This window comes from Doryrhamphus excisus, linkage group LG7, assembly GCF_037039965.1.
Source record: "Doryrhamphus excisus strain RoL-2023G ecotype Guam linkage group LG7, RoL_Dexc_Guam_v1.1, whole genome shotgun sequence".
Taxonomy (NCBI): domain Eukaryota; kingdom Metazoa; phylum Chordata; class Actinopteri; order Syngnathiformes; family Syngnathidae; genus Doryrhamphus; species Doryrhamphus excisus.
This window is the reverse complement of record NC_136363.1, coordinates 10,324,919-10,347,735: the sequence shown is the minus strand read 5'-3', so window position 1 is coordinate 10,347,735 and position 22,817 is coordinate 10,324,919. Positions and strand designations below refer to the sequence as shown.

Below are 22,817 nucleotides of genomic sequence, written 5' to 3'. Positions count from 1 at the left end.
CCCCAAGGACACAGATTTTGGGACACCCCCAGAAAGTGAAAGCATGGAGTCAAACCTTCCACTCATCCCATTGTCAGGTTCATTGAAGGTTTGTAATGGTAATGGTAATGGTTTCATTTCATTTGAACATGCATCAGATTACAATTGAGTGCATCCCATAATCAGTTCACAGTTCCACATGTCCAAAAGGAGTAGGAAGAAGCAAAGCTTATTAAATTCTACCCCTCCATCTGGTACTTTTACAATCAGTAACTGTTACATTTGTTCACTTCCTGCTTTCCATAATACAGTTTTTTTTTTTTTTTAATAATGTACCTCGTACCGAAGTACGAGGTGATAAGACCATCCAATGCCATAATGGGTACCATAGTAAGTGTCAATATAGTGATATATATAGCACATCATGACTGGTTCAAGACTCTTCATCCTTGTATTTAGCAAACATCAACTGCTTGTATTGTTTCTTGAATTGGCTCATCGTTGTGCATTGTTTGAGGTCCTTACTCAATCCATTCCATAGTTTGATTCCACATACTGAAATGCTATGGCTAGCATAACGTAGTCCTAGCATAGAAGTGTTTCAAATGTACTTCTTCCCTGAGATCATATTTCTCCTCTCTTGTAGAGAAGTATTGGATGACATTTTTAGGTAATTGGTTATTTTTAGCCTTATGCATTATTTTAGCTGTTTGAAGATGAACTATATCAGTAAGTTTAAGTATTTGTGATTTTAGAAATAAGGAGTTAGTATGTTCTCTGTAGGCGGCATTATAAATTATCCTTACTGACCTTTTTTGCAGTACATTTAGCGAGTGAAGATTGCTTTTATAGTTATTAGCCCATATTTCCACACAATAAGTAAGATATGGTAGAACCAGAGAGCAATAAAGAGTGTGGAGTGATTTCTGATTGAAAACAAGTTTTGCTTTGTTCAATACTGAAATATTTCTGGCCACCTTATGTTGTATATTTGTAATATGAGGTTTCCAGCTCATGTTTTCATCTATTGTGATCCCCAGAAATGTATTTTCGTTCACCCTTTCAATGTCCACAGCGTCTATTTGTATTTGCTGGTGCGTGTCTCAATACTTTTGTCCACATTTGATTCCCCACCGTAATAATAATCTCATCCTCTTTCTGTGCTGTTTGGGAAGAATCCCTCTTATGTAAACACGGGCGGCACCTCACATCTTACTTTGATGTTTGAAAAATATGCAAAGTGTGAGGATGGACAAGAAGAGAGAGAGAGGGTGTCGTATTTCTGGCTGAGCGGAAATGATCTGAGTTGTGGGATTGTGATTAATATTGTCAGCGGTGAATGACTGAGGAGGAGAGCTGACATGATGTCAACGTCGTCACCGGATGGCCTCCTTCCTTCATTCACAAAACATCTCCATGAACGGGAAAGTGGATATTCCTGATAGGTGGAACATGATAGTCTTGCCATCAGTGGAGTGGAACTCCTGTCATTTGCATAAAGAAAACATTTCATTTGGCTGCCTCGTTTACTGGACAATCTGAGGACGATCTGTCGTGTTTTGGCAGCAGCTCCTGAAATACAGCAGTCGTGCTCCTGTCGAATAGACGATCTTTGACTGTGGTTTTGCTATGTGTAATTCTGTGCGCCTATGTCTATGTGTGTGAATCTAAGTGTGTAGATCTATGTGTAATTCTATGTGTCTATGTCTATGTGTGTGAATCTAAGTGTGTAGATCTATGTGTAATTCTATGTGTCTATGTGTGTGAATCTAAGTGTGTAGATCTATGTGTAATTCTATGTGTCTAGATCTGTGTGTGAATCTGTATGTATATCTATGTGTATTTCTGTGTCAAAGTCAATGATATATATGTGCCAATGTCTATGTGTGTGAATCTAAGTGTGTAGATCTATGTATGTGTAATTCTATACGTTTATGTCTATGTGTGTGAATCTATGTGTGTAGATCTATGTGTATTTCTATGTGTCTAGGTCCGTGTGTGAATCTATGTGTGTAGATCTATGTGTATTTCTATCTATGTATGTATCTATGTATTTCTATCTAGATCTATGTGTACATGTGTATGCCATTTTTGGGTTTTTGTCAAAAATTGGTGCCTTCAAACAATGGAATTGTATGCTATTTTTGGGTGATTCCAGGACCCCTCTTAAGTGTGTGTGAAGTTTTCCCTGTTTTTTTGACCAGAAAAGTGCATCAGAAGAAAGTTGAAAAAAACACCCAAAATAAGACATTTTTGTCAAAAATCAGGGCCCTCAAACAGTGGCCTTTTATGCCATTTTTGGGTGCTTCTGGGGCCCCTGTTGAGTGTGTGTGATGTTTCCACTCTTTTTTTGACCAGAAAAGTGCAGCTGAAGAAAGTTTTTTTTTTAAATTACATTATTAATGACATCTTTTATTAATGACATTATTAATGACATTTTTGTCAAAATTCGACGCCCTCAAACAATGGCATTTCATGCCATTTTTGGGTGCTTCTGGGGCCCTTGTTGCCTGTGTGTGAGGTTTCTACTTTTTTTGACCAGAAAAGTGCATTAAAAGAAAGTTGAAAAAAACAAAAAAACCGACATACCAACCCTTTATGATTTTTGTCAAAAATCGGCGCCCTCAAACAATGGCATTTCATGCCATTTTTGGATGCTTCTGGGGCCCCTGTTGAGTGTGTCGGAGGTTTCCTCTGTTTTTTTGCACTAGAAAAGCACATTAGAAGTGTATTTCTATGTGCCTAGGTCCATGTGTGAATCTATGTGTACATAGATGTATGTATGTATGTATGCATGTCTGTACGTATGCATGTCTTATGTATGTATGTATGTATGTAAGTTGTCACGGCCCCTGCTGCCAGGTTGTGTTGCTGCTGCCCCACCCTCTCTCTTCTCTCTTTTGCCCTCTCTCTCTCTCCAGGTTACTGCAGGTCATGGAGTAGATGGTAATTCGGTCACCTCCTCCTGGCCTGGGGGAGACCTTGGCAGCCTAACAACCTCGACCTGAGGACACAAGGGGGGGGGCAACGGACAGAGCTTGGCTGGAGTTGAAGGCTGTGTTGAGCAATTTGTGGCAATAAATGTTGGCATTGTTTGGTCTGGCTGGGTCTCTTGACACAAAAATACACATAGATATACACACATAGATTCACACACATAGACCTAGACACATAGATATCATTGACCTTGACACGGAAATACACGTACATATACACGCATAGATTCACACACATAGACCTAGACACATAGATTTACACATAGATACACAGATATCATTGACCTTGTCACAGAAATATACATAGATATACACGCACAGATTCCCACACAGATCTATTCACATAGAATTACACATAGATCTACACACATGGATTCACACACATAGACCTAGACACATAGATATCATTTACCTTGACATGAAAATACACATAGATATACACACATAGATTCCCACACAGATCTATTCACATAGATTTACACATAGATCTACACACATAGATTTACACACATAGACCTAGACACATAGATATCATTTACCTTGACACGGAAATACACATAGATATACATGGATAGATTCCTACACAGACCTAGACACATAGAATTACACATAGATCTACACACATAGATTCACACACATACGCCTAAACACATAGATATCATTTACCTTGACATGGAAATACACATAGATATACACACATAGATTCACACACATAGACCTAGACACACAGATATCATTTACCTTGACATGGAAATACACATAGATCTACACACTTAGATTCACACACATAGCCCTAGACACATAGATATCATTTACCTTGACACAGAAATACACATATATTCACATACAGATCTAGACACATAGTAGATATCGTAGACTAATCTACACACAGAATTACGTGCACACACACACATGTCTAGTTCTATGTGTCTAGTTCTCACACAGAACTAGACACATAGAATCACAAGCAGAGATGATGACACATAGAACTAGACAAGGTTTGGGCATGTTTGCATGTCCTGAGCACTCCCGTCTTATAGAGGATGTTTGCTGTGGTTTGAACTCATCTTCCTTTCGAGGCCATCTACTTTGCAGCATCTGTAGATGAATTGTTGACTCAGAGGAGCGTCCTCCACATTCTCTTGTGTAGCATTTCCATGTCAATGCAGCTTATGAGCCTTTTAATAGCTCCACCACTGACTTTGCGCTGCTGCTTCCAGGGGTATAATCAAGCTGGCACCTGCCGGGCCATCACACGGCCTGACAAGATGATGAGAGGCCCAGAGCAGATGTCAAGGCGTGCTATAGGTGGACACTTATACCGCCGCTGCTTCTCACTGCGGACGTCATTGTTGATAAAAGAATACATTCAAACTATTATGTTCCCGAAACTGATGCATGGTGTCACCCCCCCCCCACCCCCCCACCACCCCCCCACCCCCCCACCACCCCCCCACCATGTCTAATGACCCTGCGTGTCTTGAGTTGAAGCCTAATGGCTCAGCGATGGTCTCTGTGACAAAGGAGCCATTAGGTGGGACTCTTACCGTGTCGTACGCCGACAAGATAATGGATGTGATCAGGAGCATCACTGGGAAAGAAATGTACAGCAACACCTTTGTTTTTAACATCTTTATTTAGTCAAAGTAGCTCTCTGGGTAAATCTAATCCATTAGTTTGTCATTGAAAAAGAAGGGGAATACAAAGGAAAATAACGTGAAATGATGGATGTATTTAATACTGGAGCCGGGGGGGGGGGGGGGGTTGATGGTAAAAATACAAATACATTACAACAAATAACCCCAATTCTATTCCCCATTGCAGTGTAGCTCAATGAGGGGAAATCTTCAGCACCTTTTCTTTTGATTTGAGTTTCTTTTACTTAAAAACAACATTTTGAAACTTCACGACACATCCACTCACTTTTCATGGAAAAAAAAAGGTTTGCAGGGATTTCTACCAAGGTCATAAAAAAAATAAACTATAAGCTTTGAGGTTTTTTGGGGTAAATTTATTTAACAGGGATTTCTGCCCCACAGCTATAAAATACAGTGATTGGAAATTCTTATTTTTTACTGATTTAAAAAAAAAAAAAGAATAATTTTGCTCAGTGCCATTTTTTTAGTCACCTGACACTAAGCTTGGACATGTTTATTTATTAATTTTTGGTCAATATATTTCCCAGGGATTTCAATGCCATGTATTTCATTGTTGCGGGTAAGCTAAGTCCCAATGATTTAGCTTAGCGTGCTGTAAATACGTTCACCTCAACGGATCTCCATTGGGGCACCGCCTTGAGCTGAGCTGTACAAAGCGCCCGTGTCGAAACGTGATTGGCTCCAGTGTAAATTGTCCAGAAAAGGCTGAGAACAAGAGAGGGGCAGGGTTCAATGTCAAGGTCAAAGTGCACAAGAAGATATAAAGCACCAATCCCAAAAAAAATCACATAAGCATAATCATTTTATATGAACAAATATGACGTGAGAAGTTCAAAAGTGAAATTTAGCTGCACGACTTCAAACTCTTTGGCATGAGCGGCCACATTTGCAAGGATTATCGCCACTTTAGTCAAAATAAATTAAAAAAACTCAAAAGTATTCATTTTTTTTCCAACAATTTATTTTCTTCACAATAAAATATCTGCCCACCAAAAAAAGAGGGGGGGCTATCAGGATGAATATTAATGCTACAAAACACAGCAATACTGTACAGAACATTCATCGTTGTTTTCATAATTACAGCTTGTCAGCGTCCCACGTCACATAAAGTCATTAAGCTCCGCCTCCAATGCCGCCGCCATCTCGTCAGCCTCGGAGGAGCTGCACTCCTCTTCCTCCTCCTCCTCCTCCTCTTCTTCTTCTTTGGAGGACTCGTCAGCCTCGTCGTCGTCTTCCTTGGCGTCATCGTGCTTCCGTTTGTGGCCCCTGCGTGGACCAGAAAGAAATCCTCAGCAAACTAGTTGGGAACCTAAAAGCCTAGCCTGACCTAAAAGCTTTTACAATAACAATAATCATAAAAACATCATCCCAATGCAACACTTTCATGTTCCCATTGAATACACAAGCATGGCGACAACAACAACTGCTGGCCTGAGCACAGCACCAGTCCTTGGCAGTTACAATTAACACACACACACAATAAATACCCATCATGCAAAGTGTCAGCAGTATTCATTCTTATTATGATGATTATGAAATATTGATGCTAAAGGCATTGAAAGCTACAATACCACTTCTTCATCTTCCTCCTGTTATCATGTAGAACTGAGTAGCAATCGCATTGTTACCGGACACTGGCTCACTTGTATGAGCATGAAGATGAAAAGGTGCCAGGTAGCATATAAAACTGTGGAGGAGCAATTGCATAAGCAGGGCTCAACATTAAAAACCAAAATGACTTGCCCATGGGGAATCCTTAAGGTGAGAACTACTTGCCCGAACTTGCCCCATGTAAAATGAAAAGACTGCCATAATGATATCATATATCAATATATGCTGATAATTCATCAGATAATAGTACTGACGCATTGTACTTGGAGGAATGTCTGAAAAATTGTGGAGATGTATGTTAACATGGCATGCCATACTACCTTACACATCGTAGTCGTAGTAAGCAGTGATATTTAGAAGTTGTGCACCACAATGAAACATTATTGAATAGACACATTTGTGTACTAGTAAAGTGTTTTTAATCCAGGAAAAAAATACTCAATGGTCAAACAATAACCGAAGAAATGGAAGCGCTAGATTTTGTAGCTTGTGCAAAATCAGCACTTGGTATTGGATCTAATCGGTGGCGTTTCATTGTGACCACTTCAAATTGTCACAGCAATGTGATTCACTCACCTGTGCCATCATTTGATTGGCTGCCGCTAATAAAATACTTGTTTAGGAGGCACTGGTTCATCACTTTTTGCTGTTTTCCTTCACAAGTTGTTGAAGAATTAGACCATGTTGGCAGGGACGCCATGATAGATGTTTTCATAGTCAAACCATCGCTGATTGGTTGATCGCCAACAACAACGGGTGTGGGTAAAACGCGGACTGTGGACTACGGACCGCGGTCTAAATAAACGATTCTGATTGGTCCATTTCAAGATTTGCAAGGATTGGTTTGCAAATTACCACCGGAATTACGCAGTCCGTGTTTTACCAACACCCAACAAGAACCACTTTAAAAAAACTCTTGGCAGTATGGCATGCCAAAGTGCTCTTGCCCAACGGGAATATCACTGATTTTTTGTTTTTGTTTTAATAATGTACCTCGTACCGAAGTAGGAGGTCATATGACCATCCAATGACATAATGTGTACCATGAGGTCCTTACTCAATCCATTCCATAGTTTGATTCCACATACTGAAATGCTATGGCTAGCATAACGTAGTCCTAGCATAGAAGTGTTGCAAATGTACTTCTTCCCTGAGATCATATTTCTCCTCTCTTGTGGATGACATTTTTAGCTAATTGGTTATTTTTAGCCTTATGCATAAGTTGTATGGCAAGTCTTTATTTCAGTGAGCATTCTGCATGCTTTGACTTTGTGGGTTATTTGAGTGTTTATTGATTTCTTTGAGAACATGTATAATTATCATATATACCCGGAGAGGAGCAATTGCATAAATTGTTGGAGTATTTTTTTTAAGAGAGCTTGCTGCCGGTTTTGACTTGGTGGATTATTTTGGAGTCTGTTGATTTTTCATTTATGGATTTAAAAAAGTAACAGTTATGTATACGTGGCGAGGGAGGAGCGATCGCATTCATTACAGAACACTTGTTTATTTCAGCGAGCTTGCAAAGTTTTTTTTTTATTTATTTTGTGGATTATCTTGGAGTGATTTTTTATTGATTTATTCTATTAAATTTGACAGTTATTTCTTTTATAATAAAAAGTGACGGTTGGTCATCATTTATAACTGCAGAGGAGCAATCCCATGGATTTATTTGTGCGGCTGGGATTGACTTTGGATTATTTTGGAATCTATTGATTTTTCATTTATGGATTTAAAAAAGTAACAGTTATGTATACGTGGCGAGGGAGGAGCAATCGCATTCATTACAGGACACGTCTATTTCAGCGAGCTTGCCAGGTTTTTTATGTTTATTTTGTGGATTATGTTGGAGTGATTTTTATTGATTTATTCTATTCAATTTGACTGTTATTTCTAAGAAAAAGTGACAGTTGGTCATCAGGAGGAGGAGCAATGGCATGGATTTATTTGTGCGGCAGGGTTTGACTTTGTGGTCTTTCTGCTGATCTCTATACTAAAACTGACTTGGCGTGTCGAAGTGGCGAGGAGCGATTACGCTGCAGTCATTCCATGTTTGTTGAGCTACTTTATATTAGCACGTCATAGAGAAGAGCCAATAATAGCCAAGAAGTATTCATTGTTTATTGCGGATGTCTCCTGGTGCATCATGGGCCCACGTGTCCAAGCGTCCACCACATTTGGTGGAAACGCCGCTTGTGAAGTGTCCACTTGTGTGTAGAAGACATTTCTCCAGCAGTAAACAAGCCATCCTTCTTTCCAAATAAACCATCCAGGAGTTCTTTACATCATGCTAATGAGAAGTATACGGGTGGTCTACTTATTATTGGGGGGCGGGGGGGTTCTGACACCAGCTCTCATTAGAGCCCGGCGCTGTCACACAGGCTCCCGCCACAGCGGGGCTGTGGTTTGGTGTTCATTAAAGGTTAGATGTCGGCTTATATCGGCCACGCCGGCTCGCTGACGGGACGGGCTTTGCGGACCCCCTGTAGACGTTACGATGGAAGGAGGGCTGAGGTGTTGCAACAACACGATAAGAAGCCTCGGAAGTTGACGGTGAGCTGGTAATGACATGAGCGCTGATTAATCGTTTGCTAGAAAAGGAGGTAATTGGAGTTATCCTCTCTATGGAAGGACGCTAGGGGAACATTTCAATATGAAAAGAACACTTCACTTTCCCATCAATTAACAGCACAGACAACTGGGGGCGGCATCAATGAACTTTAAGGTTGCTTTTGGTTCCGCTTGGTTACATCCAATCTCAGTCTTTATCTATTAATCCCAACACCCCCCCAACCCCCCAGCAAGTGAAAAGTTGATCAAATCCTTCTCTTCTCGTCCCCTTTGACGTCAAACACGAGCTGACAAAGCAGATGCCTAGATGTTGTAGTTCCCTGACAGTGATGGCTTTGGGGGTCTACATAGGACCCTGTCCTCTGGTAATCATCAAGTTCACCATTTGCTTACTCGGGCTGTCAAAAAGGCAAGAATAAGCGAGCAGCAATACCAAAAACTGCAAGTAATCCGACCCACTTCTTTCTTCTTCCTCCTGGCCCGTGCCTTCAAGCTGCTTGTGTCAGCACTTTTCTCCTTATTGTTCACTTATAGCATAATATGAAGCTAAGAAAAAAAGCATCTCAGGGGGGGAAACACGAGTCCATGTTGATGTTTAGACTAAGGGTTCCCGCTGTGGTGAAATTATATGCATATAAATAGTTATTGCTATGGGAAAAATGGATTTGAAATAAAATGAATTGTTTTACAAAATTAGGGATTTCACGAGCATTTCCAAAGACTCCACCCTACAGGTATGAATATAAATAATATTCTTAACCTTCCTCTTGTGTTAGGGTCGGCACTGACCCGTTTTACATTTTAATGCATAAAAAGAATCACATAACATTTGTTTATTGCATCAAGGCTTTTTTGACTTTGTCAGGAAACTCTATTTCAACCAAATAAAACCAAAAAAATAATTGTTACTACATTTTAAAATGGTCTGGTTGAAATTATGACCGCTGTGTTGTTAGGGTCGGTTTCAACTATAAAGCAATATTTTGAGCCAAAACTGAAATCATAAGTGTACAATTAGCCAACACAATGACAACCAGCTCCTCTTCTCATCATGTAAGCTTCAGGGGATTCTCATTTTGACCGCTTTTCCAGTACACCAGCAGAAAAACAAGGTCAGACATGTGAGGTGAATTCACTCATTTGATGATTTCACATTGATTTCACATTTTCATGCTGATTTCACATTTACAATTTGGATCATGGAAAGGATGGCAACAAGTACAGTGAAGCAAGATCTGGACCTGTTCTGCTTCTTGATTTCAGTTTATACTAAAGTTCTGTTGCTGAAAACAATCGCTTTTTCTTGACATTAATATATATGGGTCAAAATTGACCCGAACACCATAGATGTTTCTTTAGTGATTGATACTAAAATGAGAAAATAAATTAAACTAATTGATTTAACAGATATGTTCTATAGCTCTCAGTAATAGCCAGGTAGCAAAATAACCTTCAGTTTATTAATATGATTCTTTTGAGGTTCATTTTACCATTTTTAGAAATCGAAATCGAGGGGTATAGTGACAAAAAGGCCTACATGCCCACACCAAAAGTATTAACGAGGAAGCCTAAGAAGGTAACCAAGACACGAGAAGCAAATTTGATGGTAACTTATTGTTTACTGCTTATTGCTTATTATTGTTTGTAGTGTATTTTATAGCTGATTTAATACATGGGTCAAAACCGACCCGTTAACATAAGAGATGATACCAGAAAGCTAACACAAGAGGAAGGTTAAACAACATGTGGCTAAGAGAGGTTCTTTAAAGCCACAGATGGCAACTTTTAAGCACTGTTGTTATGGAAGTGTCCATAGCCGTGGGAACAGGTAGGACTATTACTCACGGTACGTCAGAAAATGGCAGCTCGGAATGAAGACGCCGCCTCGTTAGGAGTACCTCATTATACTAGCCACCTTTTTTCACGCCGGGGCAATTAGCGCGATGTGGGGAGAACGCTTTTAGCACGGCGCTCTCTCTCTCGCCCCCTCAAGTGGCTGATGAGGAAGGAGGGCATGAAGGCTGGAGAGGAAGGACTATCAAAGTAAGTTGTTCTCTTGCTTTGCTTTTCATTTTTCATGTTGAAAAACATGTTGCCTTTAATCATCATTTCCTTAGCCTTGTAGCCGGGGTTCATAGAGCATAATAAATACATCATTTTCATTTGCCACACTTGTAAAATCCTTAATTAAAATCCATACCCTGCACTGGAGCGTTGAGGCAGATAATAGAATACACGAATCCCTCGTTTATTGTTTATCCCTCGTTTATCGCCGTGATGAATTAAATTTTAATGTTACAAACTCCTACATACAGTTTTGGATACTATTAGAGCCCTCAAGACAGGAAATAACACCCCTATAGTCGTCTTTACACTTCTATTACCCAACATAGTAGACATATTTAGTAAATAAGACACACATACATAAGACTATAGACACACACATGGTAGCATTGAGAGAGTTCCAGGGCGTCACACAGAGTCTGACGTTCTTTTACTGTACCTCAATGCCAACAGGAGGGCTCATGCTTATGTTTTTTCAATGTCTTACATTTCTATTTTACGCACATGTTAGACTACATATACAACCAAAACAGGACGATTTATTATTATGTTTATGGAGGGACGACTGTATTTGTAACTTTGGTACATCTCTGCAAACATGGTCTACATTTACCACATGTTTGCTGCTAATTAAGAAGTGAACTCGCCTCTGCGGTTTAAGACACACACGTGCCCAAGTAACAACCACTGGCATGGAAACAGGAGTTCAATTACCAATACTAAGACATTACTTACACATACGTACAGTGTAGTATTTATAACTCCTGTCAACGGACCCATTCTGTTCGCCATTATTTCTTAGGAGAGCAATTAGTATAAAGTATAAAGAAATTGAAGGTCAAATTGCCCATTTTGTTTCATTTTCGACAAAAACGGAACGTTAGCGAGCAATAAATGACACTGTCATGACAAACGGCTGACAAAAGCACTCAGCAGTCAAGCATTGGCAGCACACCTTAGCATTGTTCCTGCTATTGGTCTGCCAGGAAACCTCTAGAAGAGGCAATAAAAGCGCTAATCCTCCTTTCAAGCATCACTCGTCCAAGTACAACCCTTGGTAAGAAGCACGGGGGTTGGAAAAGCTGGTTTTGTACAAGCGCACATAGGAATTTCCCAAGTCGAGAAGCCGGTAAAGGCAGCTCAATGTCATTTTAAAAGCATATACAAAATTCGATAAAGCTGTTTTGTTTCTGCAGCCGTGTTAAGAGGTTTCATTCATCTGCAGGAGCGCATCTTGCCGTAGAGGTTACGCATGACAGTTCTGAAAGAATAAAGTGCTGTCGGCTTCATCAATCCAATGCAGTCGTTTGAACACACACAAATGGAAAAAAGGCGCCATTAGTGCACTCTTTATCAGAAAATCCTTAAAAACAATTACTCACAACAATACTTCTGGGCTTGTCTAATTAGAAAACTCTGCAAGGCTAACGTACAATATGGAGCTGGATGGAATGGTTCACTTTGCTGTTCAAATGTCAAACTGGAGTTGGAATTAAAATATTTGGAAGACGACGCTCCGAAAGTCCCACAAAAAGTGGAAGCTACCACATAAGGCGGGTAGGTGTGTCCTAACCTTTTCCAACCTTTATTTCCTGAAAATGTACTTTACTGCCGTAATATATATATATTTTTAATTTTGTTTGTTTCTTTGTTTTTGGTTGTTTCTCATAATACTGTATGACAACTTTAAAAAATATATAATATTTCAACAATATGCTACTAAAATTATATGTATTATTGTTCACAATAGTTTGGGAGTTTATTCTCGTAAAATTGTGACTTTTTTCTTGTTCGAATGGCTTTTTTTCTCCTCTCAATATTTTGAGTCAATATTTCTCATAAAATTACCATTTCCATTTTTGCTCTTTTTTGGGTAATATTAAGGTTTTATTCCCATCATATTTTAGCTTTACTCTTGTAACATTATAAAGTTGTCCACAATGTATTTTTTCATGTTTTTCATTATGCAACTAAAATGGTTCTCTTTGTAATATTATGACATTCTTGGATGAATATGACTTGTATGAATATGACTCGTCAGATTCCAATTTTTGTTCCTTTATTCTTGTAAATTTGCTGCAGATTTGTTGTTTTTTTACCCCTTAGTTGTCTTGTTAAACCATCTTATTACAATGTGCCATGGGCCAACAAAAAAAAGCGCCCCTGGGGCCGCACTTTGGGCACCACTGACATAAGGATACCAGCGATGGCAAAGAAAGCAACGACGACCACAGAACCGCAAATGATTGCTGCTCAGTACAGTTTGGCTGAGTCTGCTGTGTAATCTGTCTACATTTATTACAATAGAAGATCTGATTCATGATTGAAACCGTATTTGTACACAAGTTAATCCAGTTTTGTCCACGGAAGACATGATTTCAATATGCATTCTTTCCAGTGGTGTTGGGATCCAGTTTGTGGTGTTTAAAATGGCGATATGATTTTGAAATGTGAATGGGGCTGCTCTAAAGCAGTAGAAAAGGATATTTGAAAAGAAGAGCATGTCGTCCATATGGAGTGCAAGGACAGCAGGAGGAAGTGAGAGGGTCCAATTTACACTATATTTTTATTTTCTAGCTTTCATGTAGGTCAAAGCAAACAGTGATCAAAAGGAGAGCAAACACTGAGGCGACTGTTTGCGTTCTTCTGTTCGCAGAAGAGTCAGATACGCTGCCAGATTTGAATAATTGAATTTTTTTCCGGGGCGGTGCGGCATATTTTATCCCAACACGCGTTTGCTCAAGTGCCTTTTAATATGATGACATCGCTTATTTCTCCATCCATCAATAAGATTTCATGTCTGGAGAATATACAGGCCTCGCATGCTGACACCTTTCTTATAGATGGAAAAGGGAGAAATCTAGCCCCCACAATATGAACACGTTTAACCCTTCACTGCCCTTCAGCTTTTTGTTTTCAAGCCATTTTGGTTTCCACTCAGTGACATTTGCCAGGAGGTAAAACATTGTAGGATTCCTTAAATTGGATTACGGGACTACTATTGTGTATTATGTAGACTAACACCCCCGTAATACAGTATTTTTGCAGCATTTCTGTCCTTGTCATGAGGACCAAATGACTATACTATATACAGGACCACTTAATGGATAACTAAATCTTCCTCATGCAAACAACACTTAGGACATAGGCCTAGCCCAGGGGTCGGCAACCTTTACTATGAAAAGAGCCATTTTACCCAATGCCCACTGAAGAAAAATAGCCTGGAGCCGCAAAACATATACAGTGGGGCAAAAAAGTATTTAGTCAGCCACCAATTGTGCAAGTTCTCCCACTTAAAAAGATGAGAGAGGCCTGTAATTTTCATCATAGGTACGCTTCAACTATGAGAGACAAAATGAGAAAAAAAATCCAGATAATCACATTGTTTGATTTTTAAAGAATTTATTTGCAAATCATGGTGGAAAATAAGTATTTGGTCACCTACAAACAAGCAAGATTTGTGGCTCTCACAGACCTGTAAGTTCTTCTTTAAGAAGCTCCTCTGTCCTCCACTCGTTACCTGTATTGATGGCACCTGTTTGAACTGGTTATCAGTATAAAAGACACCTGTCCACAACCTCAGACAGTCACACTCCAAACTCCACTATGGCCAAGACCAAAGAGCTGTCAAAGGACATCAGAAACAAAATTGTAGACCTGCACCAGGCTGGGAAGACTGAATCTGCAATAGTTAAGCAGCTTGGTGTGAAGAAATCAATTGTGGGAGCAATTGTGAGAAAATGGAAGACCTACAAGACCACCGATAATCTCCCTCGATCTGGGGCTCCACGCAAGATCTCACCCCGTGGGGTCAAAATGATAACAAGAACGGTGAGCAAAAATCCCAGAACCACACGGGGGGACCTAGTGAAAGACCTGCAGAGAGCTGGGACCATATTAACGAAGGCTACCATAAGTAACACACTCCGCCGCCAGGGACTCAAATCCTGCAGTGCCAGACGTGTCCCCCTGCTGAAGCCAGTACATGTCCAAGCCCGTCTGAAGTTTGCTAGAGAGCATTTGGATGATCCAGAAGAGGATTGGGAGAATGTAATATGGTCAGATGAAACCAAAATAGAACTTTTTGGTATCAACTCAACTCGTCGTGTTTGGAGGAGAAAGAATGCTGAGTTGCATCCAAACAACACCACACCTACTGTGAAGCATGGGGGTGGAAACATCATGCTCTGGGGCTGTTTTTCTGCAAAGGGACCAGGACAACTGATCCGTGTAAATGGGAGAATGAATGGGGCCATGTATCGTGAGATTCTGAATGAAAACCTTCTTCCATCAGCAAGGGCACTGAAGATGAAACGTGGCTGGGTCTTTCAGCATGACAACGATCCCAAACACACCGCCCGGGCAACGAAGGAGTGGCTTCATAAGAAGCATTTCAAGGTCCTGGAGTGGCCTAGCCAGTCTCCAGATCTCAACCCCATAGAAAATCTTTGGAGGGAGTTGAAAATCCGTGTTGCCCAGCGACAGCCCCTAAACATCACTGCTCTAGAGGCGATCTGCATGGAGGAATGGGCCAAAATACCTACAACAGTGTGTGAAAATCTTGTGAAGAGTTACAGAAAACGTTTGATCTCTGTCATTGCCAACAAAGGGTATATCACAAAGTATTGAGATTAACTTTTGTTTTTGACCAAATACTTATTTTCCACCATGATTTGCAAATAAATTCTTTAAAAATCAAACAATATGATTATCTGGATTTTTTTTTCTCATTTTGTCTCTCATAGTTGAAGCGTACCTATGATGAAAATTACAGGCCTCTCTCATCTTTTTAAGTGGGAGAACTTGCACAATTGGTGGCTGACTAAATACTTTTTTGCCCCACTGTAGTATGTTTAAAACAACATTGGAGGGAATTTGGGGTATCAAAGTAGTTCAGATAAGAAAAGACGAGTTGGAGTACTCTTGCTAGTTTTGGAGATAAACTTACATAAATGTATGTGTAAACTACTGTAAACGTAAAAACAAGTTCCCATGCCGCTGTTTTTAAATTATCTCGAATTTATTTTTTAGATTTGTAGGTAAGTATTACTTGTTTTCCTTCATGTACTGAACTGGATAGCAGTCAGAACTCACTCAGGATGCATTCATGATCTCAGACAAAGTTGGATTTTTTAAAACTCATTACAAAAGACGTGCATTTTCCCCACTCGGGTGTTAAAAATATTCAAGCATCGCAAAGGGAGCCACAATAAAGAGTCTGAAGAGCCACATGCGGCTCTGGAGCCGCAGGTTGCTGACCCCTGGCCTAGCCAAATCAGTGAAGGTCACATGACCAACACCACCGATGGGCTGATCAATACCAAGTACAGCAATTTACTGCGTTTGTATAGTTTATACTGCGGTAGAGCGTAATATTCTAGTGGAGAAAAATGATTTGCTATCAAGCAAACTGCTTGGGGGTGCTGTTGAAACCGTTGTCGGTCGATGTGTCCATTAAAATAAATGTGGCGGTGCATTCAATTGCATGATTTGTTCAATGAGTTATTATCACCCAACAAACGCACAGTGAATCCACTTTCCTGGAAGCTAGTATTTTGACTAATACTGACCTTTTTCATGTGAACGCTGCTTTAATAGCTGCCTGTCATAGTCATAGAAGTCTCCATTTGAAGGCGCCATTGTGTAGTGATGAATATTTATTAATCCAAATGTTTGAGGAACAAAACAACAAATCATCAACTGGCTTAGCTACAGTCTAATTTGTCGGGTTTGCTCTGGGTTCTTTATTCTACAGAAGCTGCACACAGGACTCTTGACGTTCGCAACAAGAAGGTCGGGACCCAAAAATGGGTCACCGATCTTTGCCTGGGAAATACAAATAATAATAATGTAATGACCCAAAGTCTGTGAATGCATCTCACATTCTCGTTGTCTATGCTATTCGCTTGCTATGACACAGTTGCTGATATCTGCCAGAGACAGTGTTTCACGTTGTGTTGAAAACAGTCCCTTTTAATCAAAGATATATGAAAAATTTGGGTTAAAAAATTCTCGCACTTGAAGCATGATGGTGGGTCCCGCTGCCAAACAAGTGGAGGACCACTAAAGTAGAGGACCTTTGAGAAACGTTTTCATAGCATAACAGCAAAGCAGTTCTGTCATAAAACGAGGATTTTTGCAGGAGGTCCTTGGCCTAATAGGCACCAAGACAGGTTTAATCCCTACCCCCGATTCGTGGGCGATCCAATAACTGCTGCACATTAATTAATCAGGTTTGACTTAACTTTGTGCCACTCTGAAAAATCCTCAATTTAACAGCCCCAAAACTTTAGGACACTTTCCACTCTGTCTTGCTTCAAACACGCTAGAGAGTGAAGATAAATACCCTATGAAAAAGTCATTTCCAGGCTGTAAAAATTCAATAGATTTTTCCTGGGAAGGCTGCAACAATGACCATAGGAGAAATTGGCACCAGGGGTACTTTCATCAGCCTCGGACTTTTAATCTCCACCAAGGAGGTACAGTATATTGGGATACTATTTCCCATGAGAAAATGGAGGCTGAACTACCGACAGAACAAAGATTGTGCAGCATGAAGAAATGTGGAGATTGGCTAACTAAAGTTGGGAGAACATTTCATAGGTTGACCAATCACATAAACACAGATGTTACTTATTACGCGTATGAACCCGTAACGTGACCTTAAAAGTGTGGCAGGCTGATGACTACGTGTGAATGCATAGAGCAGAAGGTAATCCCCTATGCGCTGCTTTAATAATTCATCTAACACAGTACAACTAATAGTGCTGGCTCATCACTTACGACAACACTGCTCACAATCTGTTAAGGATTGCCCCGGGCGCAATGAATGTCACACTGTGATGTGTTCACTTGGTTTAACAATAGAGGCACATCTGGTTCAAGCAAACAAATAGTGGACACACTAGCTAGCTTGTGAGAAATGTCTTCATGTTCCTTCTCACGTACCTTCATCAATTAAGTACAGCCTCCATAATTTCAGTAGGTTGCAGTAACAGGGTAAGTGATACATAATGAACCCTTCAAGAACATTGACGCCCATCTGTTGGAGCCCAGAAGACAAGCGGAGGATATTTTGATCCATTCGGTTTATTTTCGAGTCCTTCTGTCTATGTTGGATGAATATAGGTTGGATTTTCACAGATGATTGTCATTTAAAAAAATGTTTACAACTACCATCTCTGTTTCTCAAATTAGCCTAAAATTGCAAAGCTACAATAAAAAAAACCCAACACTGTACAATAACTGTGCAATAAACCATGCAATAAACAAGTGCAATAATAGTGCAATACTGTAAACCTGTGATTTGGTTGGATGAATACAGGTTGGATTTCACAGATTGTCATTTAAAAAATGTTTACAACTACCATCTCTGTTTCTCAAATTAGCCTAAAATTGCAAAGCTACAATAATATTTTTGAGCCATTCCATTTATTTTCGAGTCCTTCTGCCTATTTTGGATGAATATAGGTTGGATTTCACAGATGATTGTCATTTAAAAAATGTTTACAACTACCATCTCTGTTTCTCAAATTAGCCTAAAATTGCAAAGCTACTATAAAAAAACCCCAACACTGTACAATAACTGTGCAATAAACAAGTGCAATAATAGTGAAATACTGTTAACCTGTGATTTGGTCAACATGTACCTGTATATATAATGTATATAACTTCTGATTTTTATTGCCCTATTTTTGCACTTATGTGCTATGTACTGTACTCTTGTACTTTCCCTGCTGTAGACCTGAAATTGCCCCTTGTGGGATTCATCCACAGAAAAATATTACTGGTAGTATAGTGGAAAAATAATAACTATAATAATAATAATAATAATAATAATAATAATAATAATAATAATAATAATAATAATAATAATAATAATAATAGGTCAATCCTCTGATATGTTTTTATGTCAACAACTTATTTAAAAAAAAAGCCACAAATATACTAGATTTAAATTTCAAGCTGAAGTAGTTCTCCCAAATCCATGAGAAGAAACCAATCAAGCCAGTGCAGTAACTTCATTGCCACGGAAAGACAAGATGAGACATTTTTGGATTTCACACTTGGCCGTCTGACAACCTGAGCCACAACCCAACGAATGCCGGCCCCCTCCCCGCTCTGTCGCCTTCACTCTGCTAAGAAAAAGTGACAAGTTTCACGCGGCAAAGAGGCAACCGAGCGTCTGAATGAATGCGCATCGACAGAGACAGGAAATGAAGACGGCTCATATCGGTGGATGTGTGTGGGTCCCGAGTGGCTCCAATTATGATTGTGTACCCAACGAAAATAACGGCAAGGTTGTGCAATTTTTGATAACTCATGTTTTGATTTTTGCCAACTATGCTATACTAATTGATGCTTGTATCAAATGACTTCCACAGTGGTTAGTTTATTTTTACGCTTACACTTAAAATGACATCTAAAGAGATGCGTTCTTTGTTGACATATTGAGGAGATATTGCAGCAGTTAGATGATTTTTACACTTGATGACCATTAAGCAGTGTAGGGCGGTGTATTTGGTGCATCGATCAACCAATCAGAAGACAGAAAAGTGCTGACATCACTGTGAGTCGGCCAGCTGGCCCTGAGAGGCAAATCTGAAATCTGATTGGCTAAAAAAAAAAGAAAAGAAAAAACCCCCAAAGACATAGCCCTATTGCTAATAGCCTGTTGGGAATTGATTAATATAATTTAATTGAACAAATATTGTATTTTAAGTTTAAAATACCTAAAACATGAATTCCATGTAAATCATGGTGCAAATTGGAGGCGTGTTGGAGCTTTTAAGGTTCCACTGCATACAGAAAAGAATGAATGAACTACAATTTTTAAATATACTGACTTTTATGCAAATGTGTGTTATGATTGGGTTGCATTTCCAGTTCAACAATGCGTCAGGATGTTCTGCATTTAACAGGAAGCGACAGTAATGGAAGAGTTTATCCTTGGAATGCTTTCGAGAGGATTGTGCACGGTTCCCAAAAGTACTTGCTTTTTTAAATTTGCCCGCCATACACAGTCAACTCGGGCTGCTTGATCATGTTGTGCCAACTCCTTCAACTAGTTTTCCGTTTTCAGACACATCAATTAAACCAACCTCAAACCGGATGAGCTTCTCCACTGCTGAGTCCCGCGAGCCCCCCAGAAAAATCATAATATGCTTCAAAGTCAAAGATTTATAAGGCTGTCGGCCAGATTTTTACACTTAAAGTGAACCGGTCTGCCCACACCAGGGGGATGATGGTGGAGATAATGTGCTGAAAATAATCACCAGTTGGAATCAGCATAAATCACTCAAAGGTCATTCTCCGGCAGAAAATCTAATTAAGCTAACTATGCACAACTATTGGCGGGACTTGCAATGAGGCGGTGGAGAATTGACATCAATGTACCCTAAAAAGCCTCGTCTTTGGACGAGCAAAGAGCAGACAGCAACATTATTGTCATCATCGGGAGCGGGTAAGAACAAGGCGAGGGACACGTGCATTACTGCGGTATCTTAGCAACAGATGCATGTCTGTTTGGGTGAGAACTACCAATCCACCTTTCTGAGGCGTAAGAGCTGAATTAATGAAAATTCTGATTGAAAACACCAGCAGCCTAGCCTGAAATAATAAACGCTATTAGATGGTTATGAGGCTTAAAAGAGACATTGGAAATAAACTGCATATTGCCTATTGATAATTACTGCACTCACTAAGTGACATATTTACACCGAATATATTAAACTGACCAGAAGAGACTGGATTCCTCCAGACTGAATATAATGTCCTTCAGCAAAACCAAGACTCCTGCTCACAACTGTCTGCTCTCCGTTTGAGATATGTCTCCATGGCAGCAGACCACTCTGCCTGGTTCCAGCCTACTGATGAACTAAGTGGTGCCTTATTGGAAATTTGCAAATGACTCGCTAAGCATCTTTGCTCCATGTAATAAGATATTTCAAATGGTTAAGATTTGCTAAAGGTTGCTAAAAGATAGGGACACATTTCCACAACTGTGAACTTGCAAGAAATTGTTCTGACCTCGGTATACGTATGGCCGCCAATGCCAAACAAAGTACTTTCAGTCCCAAGATAGAGTGGAAATATCTCTGCAATGCTGTGTCATCACTGCAAAAAATACTTTACTCATCACCATTATCTTAAAATGACCATTATAATTCCTCCTCTGTTATAAGACCAGTTGTCCGACCACTCTTTTTCAGGTCCACCGATATAAGTGACAGGGAGAAAAGCTCTGACTCACTTGGGTACAAGTTATAACCTAGACCCTGAATATAAGACCTATAAGACATTTTGAGGCTTAGTTTGTATTTTGGGTTTGTTTTTCACACAGTTTTTGACACATTGGGATCCTACAAAATTAGCTCAACATAATGTGATGCAGTCAAGACAGTTCCAGTATTAACAATATGTCTTTCTGCCTTGTGGCCTACAAGTCCTTTTGTTTGTAGAGAGAATAAAATAAAAATAAGCGAGTCATATTGGATATGACAGCATATGCTATTAGACAGGAACCCATGAGAACGCTATTGTATTTGACCATTTTACTGCAGAATAATAATGTGAATGAGTTGTGGGTCTCACCTTGACACAGTAGCCCCACTGGATGTCGCTTGGACCTCTTCCTCCGCTGTCAGCTCCTGAGGACCACCTCCTCTTCCTCGTCCTCCTGTTAGGAGTTCGGCTCCTTGCGGCTGTTCCTGCTCGTCCTCCACCTCCTCATTACCTGCTTTCTCTTTCCCCCGTCCCTCACTCTCGTTGTCGCTCTCCTCACCCAGGATGTCATCCACCTATTGATAAAAAAGACAAGGAGTTGCTGCAGAGTGACATTATGGACAGATGACTCAGTAATGAGATGTGCTGCATTGTGGACCACCTGAACAATTGTCTCTCGTTTTTTTTGCTTCTATCTAAACATTTTTATGGAGTAAAAAAAATTAAGAGCCGCATGTTGTCAATATTGTATGGATTGACATCAATATGTCATTGTCGAAGTAGAGCAGGGTGGCTAAAGTCCCATCCGGGGGCTATTTGCGCCGACAAAACATACAACATCACATTAACACATATAATCTTAATTTCATACTAAAACAATACAAAACTATTGGAGTGGCGGTTAAGCATATTAATGCTCTGTTCACAAAAAGGAGGAGAATATAAGTGGTCAGTGAATCCTTCGCTTCTCTGTGAAAAAAGTAGTGGGCCTACTTTTCATTCATTCATAGCTTGTAATATTATTATGGCTGTGAAAGTCGTTCAAATTCCCCTGCATGAGGTCAGTAAATCTGTTGCTAGACTTTCCAAATGGCTTGTAAAGAAACTCACACAAATGTCATTTTCCGCCTTTCATGAGACTTTAATGTGCTGCCATGAAACACAGTATTTGAAGGTACATTAATGCACTTTTTGAAAAATGTAAAATATGCACGATTGCTGCTGCGTCATTATTGGAGTTATAGGAAAGCAAGAAGGCTAAAAAAAGCAGGACCAACAAAGGCAGTCAATTGTCTTGACATCTTTTCCCCAGGAGAGCGATAAGATTACAGCCTGTTTCTCCCGCTTCACAGCACAGTGAATGCACGATGCAGTCATGTGTTCCCCATCGCCACAATTTAAAAATCTGTCATGACTCATTTGACCTTTTTCGGAAATGGAAGCATGAACAATCCCGAGATATATAGCAAAGTTCCCACAACATCCATTTCCTGGCTGTAATCAAAGGCCACGCAAAGTGCAAAGGAGGCTTTCAGAGAACCGCAGAACAGAGCGCCCGCACCCACACCCCCCACCGCCCTTCGTTCCCTAAAGCTACATCACAGGCTGCAAATACACTAGCTTGCCTGAACCCAAGGTAGATTCATTTTGTTCAAGTTGGTGCAAGGTGGAAAAGCACTGATTTCTTTTATGTCTCACACAGGAACACTGGAAA

General features: G+C 39.9%; 1 protein-coding gene across 1 annotated transcript in view; it reads right to left on the bottom strand.

The window, feature by feature from the left end:
• Positions 1 to 4,608: 4,608 nt before the first annotated feature.
• The window catches only part of ctdp1 (CTD (carboxy-terminal domain, RNA polymerase II, polypeptide A) phosphatase, subunit 1), a 32,598-nt gene continuing 14,389 nt past the window's right edge, over positions 4,609 to 22,817 (bottom strand). The window contains exons 12-13 of the mRNA XM_078792073.1: positions 21,473 to 21,678; positions 4,609 to 5,899 (exon numbers count right to left, since the gene is read on the bottom strand). Of these exons, the coding sequence (XP_078648199.1) occupies positions 5,734 to 5,899; positions 21,473 to 21,678 (372 nt within the window). The 3' untranslated portion in view covers positions 4,609 to 5,733. The remainder of the gene's footprint in view (positions 5,900 to 21,472; positions 21,679 to 22,817) is intronic.